Here is a 15,129-nt window from a genome sequence, read left to right on the forward strand (position 1 = left end):
TGGACTGTTTTTACTAAATGAAAACTTTATTTCTCAATAATATTAAGTTCTATCCAGCCCTTTTTTCTAAGCCAATTTTGGACATGTATCACAAGTGAAAATTAAGGATCTTCTCATAACAAATACACAAATGTCTTCTAACTTAAATGAGAAAAAAATTAGAGAGAAAAATACCAACTTTATCATTGTTTCAACTGCGAAATTACCTAAGAGTCATCTACAAAAATGAAAATTAATAATTTTAAATAATTATGAATTATTTCTAAGTAGTATACCAATTGCTTTTTAAAACCTCATTTATCTTCAATAATTACCTCAATTCAGGTACCACTATAATAATCTCAATTCTGAACTCTGTTAAGGTTAAGGTATCATTTCCCAAAGGCTGTGTATGAATCACAACCATGAGTCTTACTATAAGAAAAAAACTCACTGTGCTTCAAGAGTGTAGTTTCAAAATCATATTAATAATGAAAATGCTATAATTACATGTAATTATATACAACCATTCTAAAACACCCATTAAGTAAACATATACACCAAAAGAATAGTTTAAGTAAATATGTTAACATTAAATGATTAAATGCTTAGAAAACTGTGTACATCTGTATTTCTGCAGAAATTTTAAAATCTACATCAGAAAAATATTTGATCTAGGCTTTAAGCCATTGCTAAGAAAAGTCACTTAATAAAGAAATCTGTGTTGAGTGTTCTTGCAACTAAAACTGAATTTTACCTATTGTTTAAAAACAAAGCCAAACACTTTAAACAACACTTAAATCTTTATTATACTTTTGTACTTAGCTATTTTGTTTTAAATTTTTATAGCTTAAAAGGACACTATAAAAGACTACCAAAAAAAGGGAGAGATGGGTAAACCATTTACTTAAAGAAAACATTTATACTATAAGTAGAATATCATTATCAAAATTTTTTTTTCAAAACCCATTAAAAAAGAAATTTAGATTTGGAATAAAAGTACAAGCAGATAGATTCTCTAATATTCATTTGAGAAAAAAATTAAAGATTTGTTAAGAAATTATATGAAGAGGGGAGTTTTCAACATGGTAGAACACAGAAAATCACTTTCCTGGCTGCTCTATGGTGTGAAACGAAGAAAGCAGATGGGCAGCTTCTTAGCAAGGTGGGTAAACAAAAAAGAAAGGAGGCTGGGCACAGTGGTGCACACTTGTAATCCCAGCATCTTGGGAGGCTGAGGCAGGAGGATCACAAGTTCAAAGCCAGCCTCAGCAAAAGTGAGGCACTAAGCAATTCATTATGACCCTATCTCTAGATAAAATGCAAAATAGGGCTTGGGGATGTGACTCAGTGGTTGAGTGCCCTGAGTTCAATCCCTGGTACTCCGCCACAAAAAAAAAGAAAAAGAAAAAAGAAAGAGAAAGTGGGGGACTTTCCTGGAATTTAATACTGGACATTCAAAGCAGATCAGGGACTCATAAGGTTGGATATAATAAAATAAAGAAGAAATCCCCAGTGCCACAGCTTCTGCTAAAGCCAGAGTCACCAGCCAGAATGGTCCTTCCATGAACAAAACGGGAGGGAGATAAAGGGAATTAAAAGAATCTGCATTTTTAGGAGGCCAGAGGCATGTCTGGGTACAGTTTAGAGATCAAAGACACTGCCACATTGAACACAGACACACTGCACAATTCCTAGGGCAGGAAAGAAGCCCCACCTTTCCAAGCTGCATGCAGAGGACAGAGGGAGGAACCATTTTGCAGCCAGCGTGAGGGCCAGCAGCTAAAGGAGCCAATTCCTGGCAAACCCAAGTCTAGCCTGAAATACAGGTCTGGCAAACCCACACTGCATGATATCAAGAGTGTGCCTAAATGACCAAGAAAAAATCAAATGTGGAAAGAAGTTTACACAGGGAAAAACTGAGCACAGAAACCCAGCAGGTTCTCTCCTTACTTTTCCAAAAGAGCTACTTGTAGGATGTCAAGCTAGGAGAGATGCCCCTGGCTAGGAATTCAAAAGGATGGGGGTGGGAGAGATTGAGTTTGGAGACTGAAACGAAGATCAGAAAATGGTGATCTAGGTGACACTAGACTAAGAATTGGCTCTTCCACATAAGTGGAACCCAGGGAAGATAATTGGGGAGCAGTCTTCTAATGTGGACCAACAATTGCTGGGCAATGGAGGAGTGTGGATTTAAAATCTCCAGACCAACTGACACACAGCAAAGAGCCTGAGACCTTTGCCTATAGGTTTGCCTAGAGATTACATCTTTCACCCTAGCAACCCCACCCTGAGAGTTGAGTAACATCATACTCCAGATGACCCCACCTAACACTGCTGAGAATGAAAGCTGAGGCTCTTGAACTCCAACTGAAACAATTCTTTAACTTTTCATCAAGATTATTTTTTTTTCCTTTTTTCTTTTCACTATTTGATTGTGACCTTAATGGTTCATGGGCATTTATACATACTCATATTTGTTTTGTTTTTCACATTCCTGGCATTTCTTAAGCCAGTTATTTTTCATCGATCAGTTTTTCAAGGGCTAGGATATTTGATTAGTATATTTTCATTTGTTTTGTATTATTTTATCTTTTAATTTTTTAAATTTTTACTTTATATATTTTATTCTCTCACGTATTTGTTTTCCTGGATTCTTTCTCTCTTTTCTTCTGCTAACAGTCAATCTTTATTGTTGTTTCACTCTTCCTTTCAATTTTTACTTGTATCTTCTCTGCTCTTCCCTCATAATCATCACATCCTGCGTCACTTCTGTTCTCTCCCTGTCCACCATTTAAAATTGTAAACCCTTTTGCAAACTTACTGATCATATCATTTCTATTTATTGTGACAATTAACATTATAGACATCATAGAAGGAACTATTGGGCTTAATGCTGCATATTGCTTCAATTGGTTGTTGTTAACTATGTCTTCCCCCCAAATGGTGAGGTACTATAAAACCTTCAGGGGCAATATAAGTACACAGGGTATAATCTCTACTGCCCCAGATCCATAGTGTTCGATGGGTAGACACACAAACAACAAGAAAAAGCAAGGGAACAAATCGACCCAAATCAACCAAGATATTTCAATAACAATCCATCAACACCACAGTAGAAGAAATGTCAGAGGAGTTTAGAATGATCATAGTTAAACTGATTTGCAAGGTAAAGGATGATATAAGGAGTGAAATCAGAAAGAAAATAAAGGAAGTGAAAGATCACTTCAATAACAAGATACTCTAAAAAAAATCAAGCAGAAATCCTTGAAATGAAAGAATCAATAAACCAAATTTAAAATTCAATGGAAAGTATTAGCAACAGACTAGACCACTTGGAAGGCAGAGTTCCAGACAATGAAGAAAAAACATATGATCTTGAAAATAAATTGGACCATGAAGAAAAGATGTTAAGAGACCATTAACAGAACTTCCAAAACATATGGGATAATATGAAAAGACCAAATTTAAGATTTATCAGGATAGATGAGGTCTCAATGATACAAATAAAAGGAATGCACAATCTTTTCAATGAAGTAATATCAGAAAACTTCCCAAACCTAAAAAACGAAATGAAAAGAAATTAAAGGGATACGAATAGGAAAAGAAGAACTCAAACTATCCCTATTTACCAATGATATAATGCTATATTTAGAAGACCCAAAAAACTCCAACAGAAAACTTCTGGAACTCATAAATGCATTCAGCAAAGTAGCAGACTATAAATTAACACCCATAAATCAATTGCATTCCTGTACATCAGTTATGAATCAACTGAGAATTTAGAAAAACTATCCCATTTACAATAGCCTCAAAAAAAACATAAAATACCTAGGAATCAATCTAACAAAAGAGGCAAAAGACCCTATGCAATGAAAACTAGAAAACACTAAAGAAAGAAATAAAAGAACACCTTAAAAAATTGAAAAATCTCTCATGCTCCTGAATAGGCAGAATTAATATTGACAAAATGGTAATACTACCAAAAGTGCTATACAGATTTAAAGCAATTCCTATTAAAATTACAATGAGATTCTTCATAGAAACAGAAAATTCATTTGGAAAAACAGGAGGTCCAAAATAACCAAAGCAACCCTCAACGAGGAAAGTAAAGCAGGAGGCATCACAATACTAGATCTTAAATTATACTACAGAGCTATAGTAACAAAAACAGCATGGCGTTGGCACCAAAACAGACTGGTAGACCAATGGTATACAACAGAGGACACAGAAACTAACCCACAAAATTAAAATTATCTTATATTAGACAAAAGTGCCAAGAACATGCATTGGAGAAAAAGACAGCATCTTCAACAAATTGTGCTGGAAAAACTGGAAATCCATATGCAACAAAATGAAATTAAACCCCTATCTCTCATCGTGCACAAAACTCAACTCAAAGTGAATCAAGGACCTAGGAATTAAACCAGAGACCCTGCGTCTAATAGAAAAAAAAAGTAGGCCCTAATTTTCATCATGTGGGATTAGGCCCCAACTTCCTCAGTAAGATTCCTATAGCAAAAGAATTAAAATCAAGAATCAATAAATGGGATGGAATCAAATTAAAAAGTTTCTTCTCAGCAAAAGAAACAATCTGTGAGGTGAACAGAGAGCCTATTCCCTGGGAGCAAATTTTTACCCCTCACACATCAGAGCACTAATCTCTAGGGTATATAAAGAACTCCAAAAAACTAAACACCAAAAAAACAAATAACCCAATCAATAAATGGGCCAAGGACCTGAATAAACACTTCACAGAAGATGATATACAATCAATCAACAAATATATGAAAAAATGTTCATCACCGCTAGCAATTAGAGAAATGCAAATCAAAACTACTTTAAGATTTCATCTCACTCCTATCAGAATGGCAGCTATTATGAAGACAAACAACAATAAGTGTTGGTGAGGATGTGACGAAAAGGTACACTCATACATTGTTGGTGGGACTGCAAACTGGTGCAGCCAACATGGAAAGCAGTATGGAGATTCCTTGCAAAACTGGAAATGGAACCACCATTTGACCCAGCTATCCCTCTATTCAGTCTATACCCAAAGGTCTTAAAAACAGCAACTATAGGGACACAGCCACATCAATGTTTATAGCAGCACAATTCACAATAGCTAAACTGTGGAACCAACACAGATGCCCTTCAGTAGATGAATGGATAAAAAATATATGGCATATATACACAATGGAATATTACTCATCAATAAAAGAGAATAAAATCATGGCATTTGCAGATAAATGGATGGAGTCAGAGAAAATAATGCTAAGTGAAGTCAGCCAATCCCAAAAAACAAATACCGAATGTTTTCTCTGATGTAAGGAGACTGATTCATAGTGAAGTAAGGAGGGGGAGAATGGGAGGAACAGACAAACTCTAGAGAGGGCAGAAGGATGGGAGGGGAACAGAGGGGGCAGGGGATTAGCAATGATGGAATGTGAAGGACATCATTATTGAAATAAAATGTATGAAGATATGAATTGGTATGAATATGCTTTATATATATAACCAGAGATATGAAAAACTGTAATCTGTATGTGTAATATGAGTTATAATGCATTCCACTGTCATTTATTTTTAAAAAATCAATAAAAAATTTAAAATAAATAAATATATGGTAATTTTTTTATTTTTTTTTACAAAATGAGATGCTAACTTAATCTTTTTTCGAACACAACTAAAAGAACTTGTTTACTCTTTTAAAATACAAATACTATCAACAAAATAAGTAGAAAGGTATTCTCTATAAGGGAATGTATTAAAAACTGTTAAGTATATAGCTTACTTACCTGTAAGGTCTTCCTTTGTTTTATCTACTTCAGATAATTGAGTATAAATTTGATTTCTTTCTCCTTCTAAGGTTTTTAAGGAGGCATTTAACTTTAAAGAATAAAAAAAGAAAAAAGCAACATCAGTTATACAACATACACATACACACACACACACACACACACACACACACACATACAACCTCAATATGCCACCCACAGCCCTTCTGCAGCTATTTTATCACTTTGATGAAATTATCACTTAGAAATTAACAATGCAGCTTCCATAATAGAAAGCTAGAAAAATCATGAGTAGTTCAGTTTCAGGACAGAGATACAGAAAAGCAGTGAATGCTTTTCACTGGATGCTTAAAGAGGGGCCACTTTCATTTTATTTACTTTCAAAACAAAGTCTGATTAAAGTAGTCTTCAAACTACATTACCAAGACTTTATATTCATCATCCAAGACCAGGATACTCCTTCTAGGACAGAAAATAGAAGGAATAAACCGGAAGAAACTGAACCTAGCCTTTACTTCTCAAAATAAGATACAGAGCTTTAGGGACAGAAAATAATAAGACCAGAGAAAAAGAATGCACCAAAGGAATTATGAGATAAAATAAACATTTTAAATATATTCCTTCTCTGAAGAAATAAGTACAGAACTTGAAAACTTTTGTTTTAACAAATTCTAAAAATTAACTATGAATTTCATAAAAAAAAAAAACGAAAAAGAAAATTTTGATCATTTCTTAAATATACTTACATAGGAACAATAAAATGGACTTTTAAAATAGTCACTAAGGAGATATGGGTTTAATCTATGTTCTCTCTCTTCTACCATATTCATTATATTTATACATTTTATATTACATATTATATATTTGCAAACCTTAGCAGCATAAACCACTTTCTTCAAAGCTCCTTTTGGCTGATTATCTACAGTGAAAAACAAAAACATGATTATTTGGGAGAAAAATCTACATAATTAGATTAATTATTGTAGCATAATACTACAATAGACACCCAAATGATTATGTTAGTTCACTCAACTACAGCCCTGCAATACCTCTTCTTGCTACATACAATAAAGAATTTGGTATAAGGCAGAACAACCTTGGACCTGCTCCCAGGAAGCTAAACAATAAAAGCACTGGAAGTACCATATCATTTATGATGTTCTTCAACATTAACCAAAAGAACAGAGGTATAATAAGGATTAAGCATTCACCTTAATACAGATCACAGACTTCCCAACTATTCTTGGATTCCTACAGCACCCAAAATATGAGAACTATAACCCAAATGAAAAATACATTAAATAAGCATGGGTTCTCTCTATTAGCAAAATAATTCCTAGATGATAAAGTACAAACAAACAAAAAAAATAGAACTTTATTACAGTCCATAGAACTCTATTACAGTCCATCTTATCTGTGGTTGTACTTTCTGTGATTTTCATGGTTTCATAAACAATTACAAAATATTAAATGGAAATTCCACGAACATACAATTCACAAGTTTTAAGCTGCATGCCATCCTGAGTAATACGATAAAATCTCATACTGTCCTACTCCTTTCTGCTTGAGATATGAATCATCTCTTTGTGTAGAGTATTCATGCTGTATATGCTACCTGCTCATTAGTTACTCAGTAGCCATCTCAATACCTGGACAACCTACTACAGAATCACAAGTGAAAGAAACCACCTTCACATAACTTTTACTATGTGAATTATATGAACTTTCATAAATACTCTATTATTGCTAATTGTGTCTCTTACTATGCATAATTTATAAATTAAAAATTCTGTCATAGGGGTTGGGGTTGTGACTCAGAGGTTAGAGCGCTCCCCTACCATGCATGAGGCACTGGGTTCGATCCTTAGCACTACATAAAAATAAAATAAAAATATTGTGTTCACCTATAACTAAAAAAAATAAATATTTACAAAAAAAATTCTGTCATAGGCATGTAGGTACAGGAGCAAAAATATATACAGGATTCAGTACTAACTGTTTTCTCAGTCATCTACTGGGGGCTTAAAAAGTTATCTCCTATGGATAGGGAGGACTATTGTATATATTCATTTTGGAAGTGTAATTTTCTTCCAAAATATTAATAGTATCATGAAAGAAAACTTTTTTAAAAATTACATATTCTTCAACAAATTAATTATGCAGTAGTAGGTCAGAGAAGAGAAAAGAGAAAAAGAATATATAAGTTAGAACTACCATTGAAGGATGCCAAGCACTATGGAGCACACCTATAATCTCAATGACTTGGGAAGCTGAGGCAGAAGGATGATAAGTTCAAAGACACCTTCAGCAACTTAGGAAGGCCCTGACTCAAAACAAAACACAAAAAGCTCTGGGGATGTGGCTCAGTGGTTAAGCGCCCCTGGGTTCAATCTCTGGTATCTAAAAAAAAGAACTACCAGTGGAGCAAACCAAGTAAAGGGTACATGGAATCACTCTGTATTATATCTACAACTTTCTATGGTTCTGATAGACCCAACCTGATCTTTACTTAAAATTGGGAGCAATCTCGCCACAAAGACATGAAAAGATAATTTCGGCTTTACTATAAATTACTGCAAATTCTGAACCTGTTTGGAATGCCTGCCTGTGCCTTGAACTCACCCATGCCTGGCTCTCTGACCGAGAGCAGCCCTCTCTGAAACTTTAGTGACACCTCATAAATCTTGGCCTTCCCTGGCCAGACAACAACCCTCTCTGAGGCTCTAATGGTCCTCATAAATTCTGATGTTGGGGCCAGCAAAAAATGTAAACTACCATTAGTGTGATGCTTGTCAGAGTTCTGTTATCTGTAAACCCCCTTTGTGTAACTTTCTGGGCTATAAAGCTGGGCTGCAGAAAGCTGCTGTGGCTGTCTTGTTCCCGCCGTTTTGGGAAGGAGAGGCAGCCCGGCCGGTCGAAATAATAAGCTTGCTTTAATTTGATTTTAATTGGAGTCAGTGGTCTTTTCTTGCGTCCTGGTCTAATAGTTCCACAATTATTTCAAAATAAAAGTTGTTTTTTAACCAGTCCAAGGAATTAGTTTGAGAATACAGTGAGTGGCTATAGTGAGGGTAATGATAAAAACAATTTAAAGCCAGGTGCCAGGTGCGGTGGCACACTCCTATAATCCCAGTGGCTTGGGAGAATGAGACAGGAAGATCACGAGTTTAAGGCCAGCCTCAGCAAAAGCAAGACATTAAGCAACCCAGTGAGACCCTGTCTCTAAATAAAATACAAAATAGGGCTGGGGATGTGGCTCAGTGGCTGAATGCCCCTGAGCTCAATCTCCAGTACCCAAAAACAAAACAATAATTTGAGATGGCCAAGATCCAAGTACTATAATCATCTGATAAAAACAAAACAAAACAAAAAAAGTATCATGAATTATTTTTTTATATAACACTCAGTTTTTAAACCAGTAACCCATCCACGTAATTAACTTAAGAGTCCTGAGAAAAACAAGCAATAAAATGTTTGATGCAATTATGAAAATTATTATAATGACAACAACTATAATACATAAAGAGAACAGATATAAAGGAGCTGTGTGAGTCCATTTGAGGGGCTGAAGAAATATTTACTGGATTAGGTGAAGCTAAACCACATGGGATGGTGAGAGAAAGACACAGTGTTTCAGACAGACAAACAGAATATACCAAAGTACAAGTGTGTAAAGAACACAGTGCATATGAGGAACAAAAAGGAAATAGAAGAGCTAGTCACCATTTTAGCAAAAGAGGATGAGTCATGACTTAATACCTAAGTAAGCACCAACTTCTGATTCACTGTTCATTTCCAATTCCAAGTTACCATCATCTGCTGGGTCTTCTCCAAGCACAGCATCCCAGTCTTCCATCTTTAGCAAGCGTTCAATCAGAGACTTGACATTTAGCAAAGGGAAAAAATAAAAGAGAAAGGTAATGCCTTATGCTAATGGCTTTACAACTTATGAATGTACAGTAGTAGTTGAAAAATCAATACGTATAAATAACAGCACATGAGCTCTTATTTTCTACCTGTTATTAAGATATGTAAATAGTGTTTTAAACTACAGCGTTTACTGACTGTTAAACTCTGTAAAAGGAAAACCAAAATTAGTTATTCCTAAATCAAATATAACATTTGATAATGGCCCATTCTTGCTAAATAAATAACTACAGAGCAATGAATCATTTTCTTATACGACATTTTTCACATACCACAAATAACAGTGGCCATTAATACAGGAGTAAATTTTACGTGCTACCACCTTAAAAGAGCATGCTACAGGGATACTGCCACATCGATGTTCATAGCCGCACAATTCACAATAGCTAGATTGTGGAACCAACCCAGATCCCCTTCAATAGATGAATGGATAAAAAAAAACGTGGCATCTATACACAATGGAGTACTATGCAGCAATAAAAAATGACAAAATCATAGAATTTGCAGGGAAATGGATGGCACTAGAGCAGATTATGCTTAGTGAAGCTAGCCAATCCCTAAAAAACAAATACCAAATGTCTTCTTTGATATAATGAGAGCAACTATGAACAGAGCAGGGAGGAAGAGCAGGAAGAAAAGATTAACATTAAACAGAGACATGAGATGGGAGGGAAAGGGAGAGAAAAGGGAAATTGCATGGAAATGAAGGGAGACCCTCATTGCTATACAAAATTACATATAAGACGTTGTGAGGGGAATGGGAAAATAAACAAGGAGAGAAATGAATTACAGTAGATGGGGTAGAGAGAGAAGATGGGAGGGGAGGGGAGGGGGGATAGTAGAGGATAGGAAAGGTAGCAGAATACAACAGTTACTAATAGGGCATTATGTAAAATTGTGGATGTGTAACCGACATGATTCTGCAATCTGCATTTGGGGTAAAATTGGGGGTTCATAACCCACTTCAATCTAATGTATGAAATATGATATGTCAAGAGCTTTGTAATGTTGTGAACAACCAATAAAAAAAAAAAATTTACATGCTACCAAATTTGCAAGTGAGACATACAATACACAAAAAGATCATAGATTTCCACTTGATTTATTTAAGTAAACAACCTGAGGAGTTCAACTGAAATTTTAAAAAGATAAAAAGGAGAATTTATATGAGAACACTCAAAAGTTTTCTAAGAGTACTTTAACTTTCTTGAACAAAGAAAGATTTTCTAACACTACAGATAACCAAATGACTGTGCCTAGTATTTCTCTGGAAAAGCCCACCTAAAAATCTACTCTGCTCTAAAATTTTCACCCTATAAACTCTTTAAGTACAATAAGTTTAGGGGGAAAATATTAGTAGAGTCATCTCTCCATATCCAAATGGGACTGGTTCAAGGACACACTCAATCCAGATACCAAAATTCATACACACTTAAGTCCCTTATATAAAATGGCAAAGAATTTGCATATAACCTATGTACATCTGCCTGTATACTTTTTTTGAGGGGTTGGGAGTGCTGGGAATTAAACCCAGAGGTGATTTCTTACCATTGAACTACATTTCCAGCCCCTTCTATTTTAAGATAGTCTAAGTTGTTTACTTCCTCACTAAATTGCTGAGGTTGGCCTTGAATTTGCAATCCTCCTGCCTCAGCCTCACATGCCTCTGTGATTGAAGGTGTGTACCACCACGCTCAGCTGCTTGTATACTTTCAATCATCTCTATATTATTTATAACACCTAATACAATGCAAGTGCTATATAAATAGTTGTTACACTGTACTGTTTAGGGAATAATGACAAGGAAAAATCTGTATATTATTCAGTACAGATACTGTTTTTTAATGCTTTTAATCTGTAATTTTTTCAGTCTACAGATGTGACACCCACAGACACGTGGGCCAACTATATACCAAATTAAGAATAAAACTCCAAAATCAGAATCTTGAAAAAATTCTTAGTAGCAACATAAATATCATAAATGTATAGCTTTCATTATGACAACATCCATTTTACTATGCAAATTATAAAATGGTCAGTTTTACATTTCATTTCTTGATATTCACACTTGAGGATTTGTTTATAGATTGAAAACATAAGATTTAAAAGAATATACACAGGGGAAAGGGGTTAGCAGTAGGGAGAACAAGGAATAAGAAAAAGTCAACAGAGTAATATCAATTACTCTATTACTATGATTAGAGTCAAGTTGAAAGTAAATCTACTCTTTAAAATTCTTCATCTCTGTAAAAATACAAAACACCAGTAAGTATTAAAGGTACACAAGCAATAAAAAAAAAAATTAACTATCTGCCTAATTTCTCAAACTCTAACATCTTCTTACCATCAAAAGCAGATGGAAACCTAGAAAGGCAAAAAACATTATTCTTTTTCTTTATGAAATACTTATGCTTAAACACTGCAGAGACAAAAGGAAAAGGACATAGACATATATGTTGATATATATTACAAAGATCTTCAAATAGCATTTTGAAATCTGGCCAAATACATAATCAAAAGTGGCTAAAAACAAAAGTTTTCAAATTTCAGAGTTAGTATAAAAGTCTAGCCAGCTCAGTCACTAAAATTGATGAGAGCCATTTACCTTAATGTGATTTTCTTTATCATTTAGAACTTGTTCTGCATGTACTTTAGATTCTTCAAATGTAATTTTCTGTTTATTAAGGTCACTCACTTGTTCTTTCCACACTTCAGCTTCTTGCAAAAGCTGAAATTGAAAAAAACAACAAAGAAATTCAACTTCACCTCATCAAGCTTATGGGTAGATGCACTTATTTATATATTTGGGTATATATTTAAAAATATTAAGAAGGCAGTACTGCTACTTAAAAAAGAAAGAAAGATATGGCTCCTAATTTCAAAGAACTTTCAAAATAGGAGTAAGACAAAATAAGAGACAATTTACACATTCAACTGATTTACAAAATAAATTCATATCAAATAGAAGGCTTTCTGACATGTACATAGCCATTATATTTGGTCTCCTCCTTACCTTTTCCATCTAGCACTGAGGAATGAACCTAGGGCCTTGAGATCCTAGAGATCCTCTAATTGGAAACACCCCAGCCAGATCACGCTATAGAAAAGACCCTGGGTGACAAATGTGGTACTTCCAATTAGATTTAGAAGGCATCTCAAACAAGAAAACAGCCATAAATCTCCAAATATCTGTAAAGAGAATCTTTTAGATAAGATATAGGCCAAAACACAAAATAAAGAAACTCAAAGTTAACAAGGCAATTCAGGGAAATGAAAAATATTTAAGAAAACCTTCAAAATCCTCAGCAAGATTAAAAAAAAAGCAAAAGCAAACCAAAAAAAAATCCTTACAAGTAAAAAAGATTAGAAAAAAAAATGAACAAAAGTTACATAAAGATGAAAAAGAAGATGTTTTCAAGTCATTATTAAAGAAATTATGCCCAAAAAAATATGGAATAATTTAAGTAAATTTCCCAGAACTGAATCAAGAGGAGTTTCCAAATCAAACCAAACTGAAAGGATCCAACACAATGTATAAAACAACACACACCAAGGCACATAGTCATGTAATTTCAGAGAACTGGAAACAAAGAAAAGTTACTAAAATCTTCCAGGGAAGAAAAGGTAACAAAAACATGTACCATAATCCATACAGCATTTAACTTCTCAAATGCAACAATGGACAGTAAAGCCAATGGAATAATAATGACAAGATTTTGTGGAAAAATAATTGCAAGTCAGATGCTATAAAAATATCAGTAATAGAGAAAAACAAGATATTTTCAGGTATGCAAGGTCTAAAAACACTACCTTCTATACCTCTTTCTCAAGAAGCTAATCAAAAGAATTAACTACAAAAGAGTTAGTCTTAGGTATAGCACAGGAAAAAGAGGTGGAATCCTCAGAATGGAAGGAAAGTGAAATTTAAGGACAACAGAAGCCTAACAGATCTACAGAACAAGTTATTATTGAACCATGAGAATACAAGGCCCCAGGACAAATTGCTTCTAGAAAGAAAGTGAAATAAACAAGTTAACCAAGGCATTTGAAAGCATAAATAAGAAATTCACAACCCTAGAAGACAGTGGATTACAGGTAGATATTACAGGAAACAAAACCATTATTAACTACAGGTAAAATAAATGTTGGATAAAAATGGAATATATAATAAGGGTATACCAGATTGAGAGAATCACAATAACCCCTAAAATTTTTCTCACTGAAAAACTATTAACTTTATTAGGAAAACAAAGAGTAGGAAATATAAGTGAATGTATGGGACTGTATATGTCTATATGAAGAAGAGAATAAAAGCTAAATCCTAATTTATTCTACCACCAGAACTCCTTCCATCCTTAAGTCCCCAACTGATAACTTCAATAATCCTGATTGGTATTCTCTGCACCCTGCCCTGCATGCTAGCTTTGAGGAGTGGGTGTTAAATGCTATTTTCTGTGTTTACCAAAATGCTAAATACCCCAGTTTACTTTCATTCCTGGAAAAAGAAGGTGACTGAAGTATACACTTTAGTATTCTATGCAAAAGAAACAACAAAGTAAGCAACAGAGATTGTCCTGCTCCTGTGCTCTCCAAAAAAAAAAAAAAAAAAAAAGCCCACTCTTGCTCCTAGGATGAGTAAGTCATAAGTATTCCCAGAAAATTTATGATTATATATTCTTGAGCTAAAGAGTCTTTACAGAGTACAAACCTGTTTCTGACCTTCCTGAAGTTGGGAATTTTCATTCAAAGCCTCTTTTATTACTACCTTAAGTCGTTCTTCATTCATTTGATATATTTTGAAGGTTGTTTTAGCCTAAGTAAAACAAAAATTATTTAGTTTCTAACAATTAGTTTAACATAACAGCTTATCTTTACACATTTCTCTCTAGAACATGGAATTTAAACAAAGGCAAAAACATGCCCAAGGCAGCATAGTATTACAGGAAAAACATTAAAGTAGAATCAGGGGGCTGGGGATATGGCTCAAGAGGTAGCGGCCTGGATTCGATCCTCAGCACCACACACAAACAAAGATGTTGTGTCTGCCGAAAACTAAAAAATAAATAAATTCTCATATTCTCTCTCTCTCTCTCTCTCTCTCTCTCTCTCTCTCTCTCTCTCTCTCTCTCCCTCTCTCTTAAAAAAAAAAAAAAAAAGTAGAATCAGGTGTATAGTCCTGGTTGTGCCACTAATTTGCCATGTGACATGAACAAATGATTTAATAGTCTGTAAACTAGGTACTATGCAACAAATTTTGTTAACAATCTGTGTCTCCCCTACTAAAATTTAAACCCCCTGGACACTTTTGTATCCACATGTGCTATTCACATTCAATTGCCCAGTAAAAAATGAACTTCTCTGAAGTATCTCACGTAAATAAAAATAGATTAAGATTCCCCATATCTCAAATCCTAGTATAGTATCT

General features: G+C 34.3%; 1 protein-coding gene across 3 annotated transcripts in view; it reads right to left on the bottom strand.

Annotated features, from left to right (window-relative positions):
- Window positions 1-15,129, bottom strand: part of MIA2 (MIA SH3 domain ER export factor 2) — a gene marked incomplete at its 5' end in the record, with an annotated part of 115,047 nt that overhangs the window by 49,658 nt on the left and 50,260 nt on the right. For all 3 annotated transcript variants that reach the window (XM_081291704.1, XM_081291705.1, XM_081291706.1), the window contains 5 exons: window positions 5,778-5,868; window positions 6,650-6,696; window positions 9,537-9,657; window positions 12,310-12,432; window positions 14,413-14,517. In XM_081291704.1, coding sequence (XP_081147830.1) covers window positions 5,778-5,868; window positions 6,650-6,696; window positions 9,537-9,657; window positions 12,310-12,432; window positions 14,413-14,517 — 487 coding nt within the window. The remainder of the gene's footprint in view (window positions 1-5,777; window positions 5,869-6,649; window positions 6,697-9,536; window positions 9,658-12,309; window positions 12,433-14,412; window positions 14,518-15,129) is intronic.

Source organism: Spermophilus citellus, assembly GCF_964194105.1.
Source record: "Spermophilus citellus genome assembly, chromosome: 4".
NCBI classification, from domain to species: domain Eukaryota; kingdom Metazoa; phylum Chordata; class Mammalia; order Rodentia; family Sciuridae; genus Spermophilus; species Spermophilus citellus.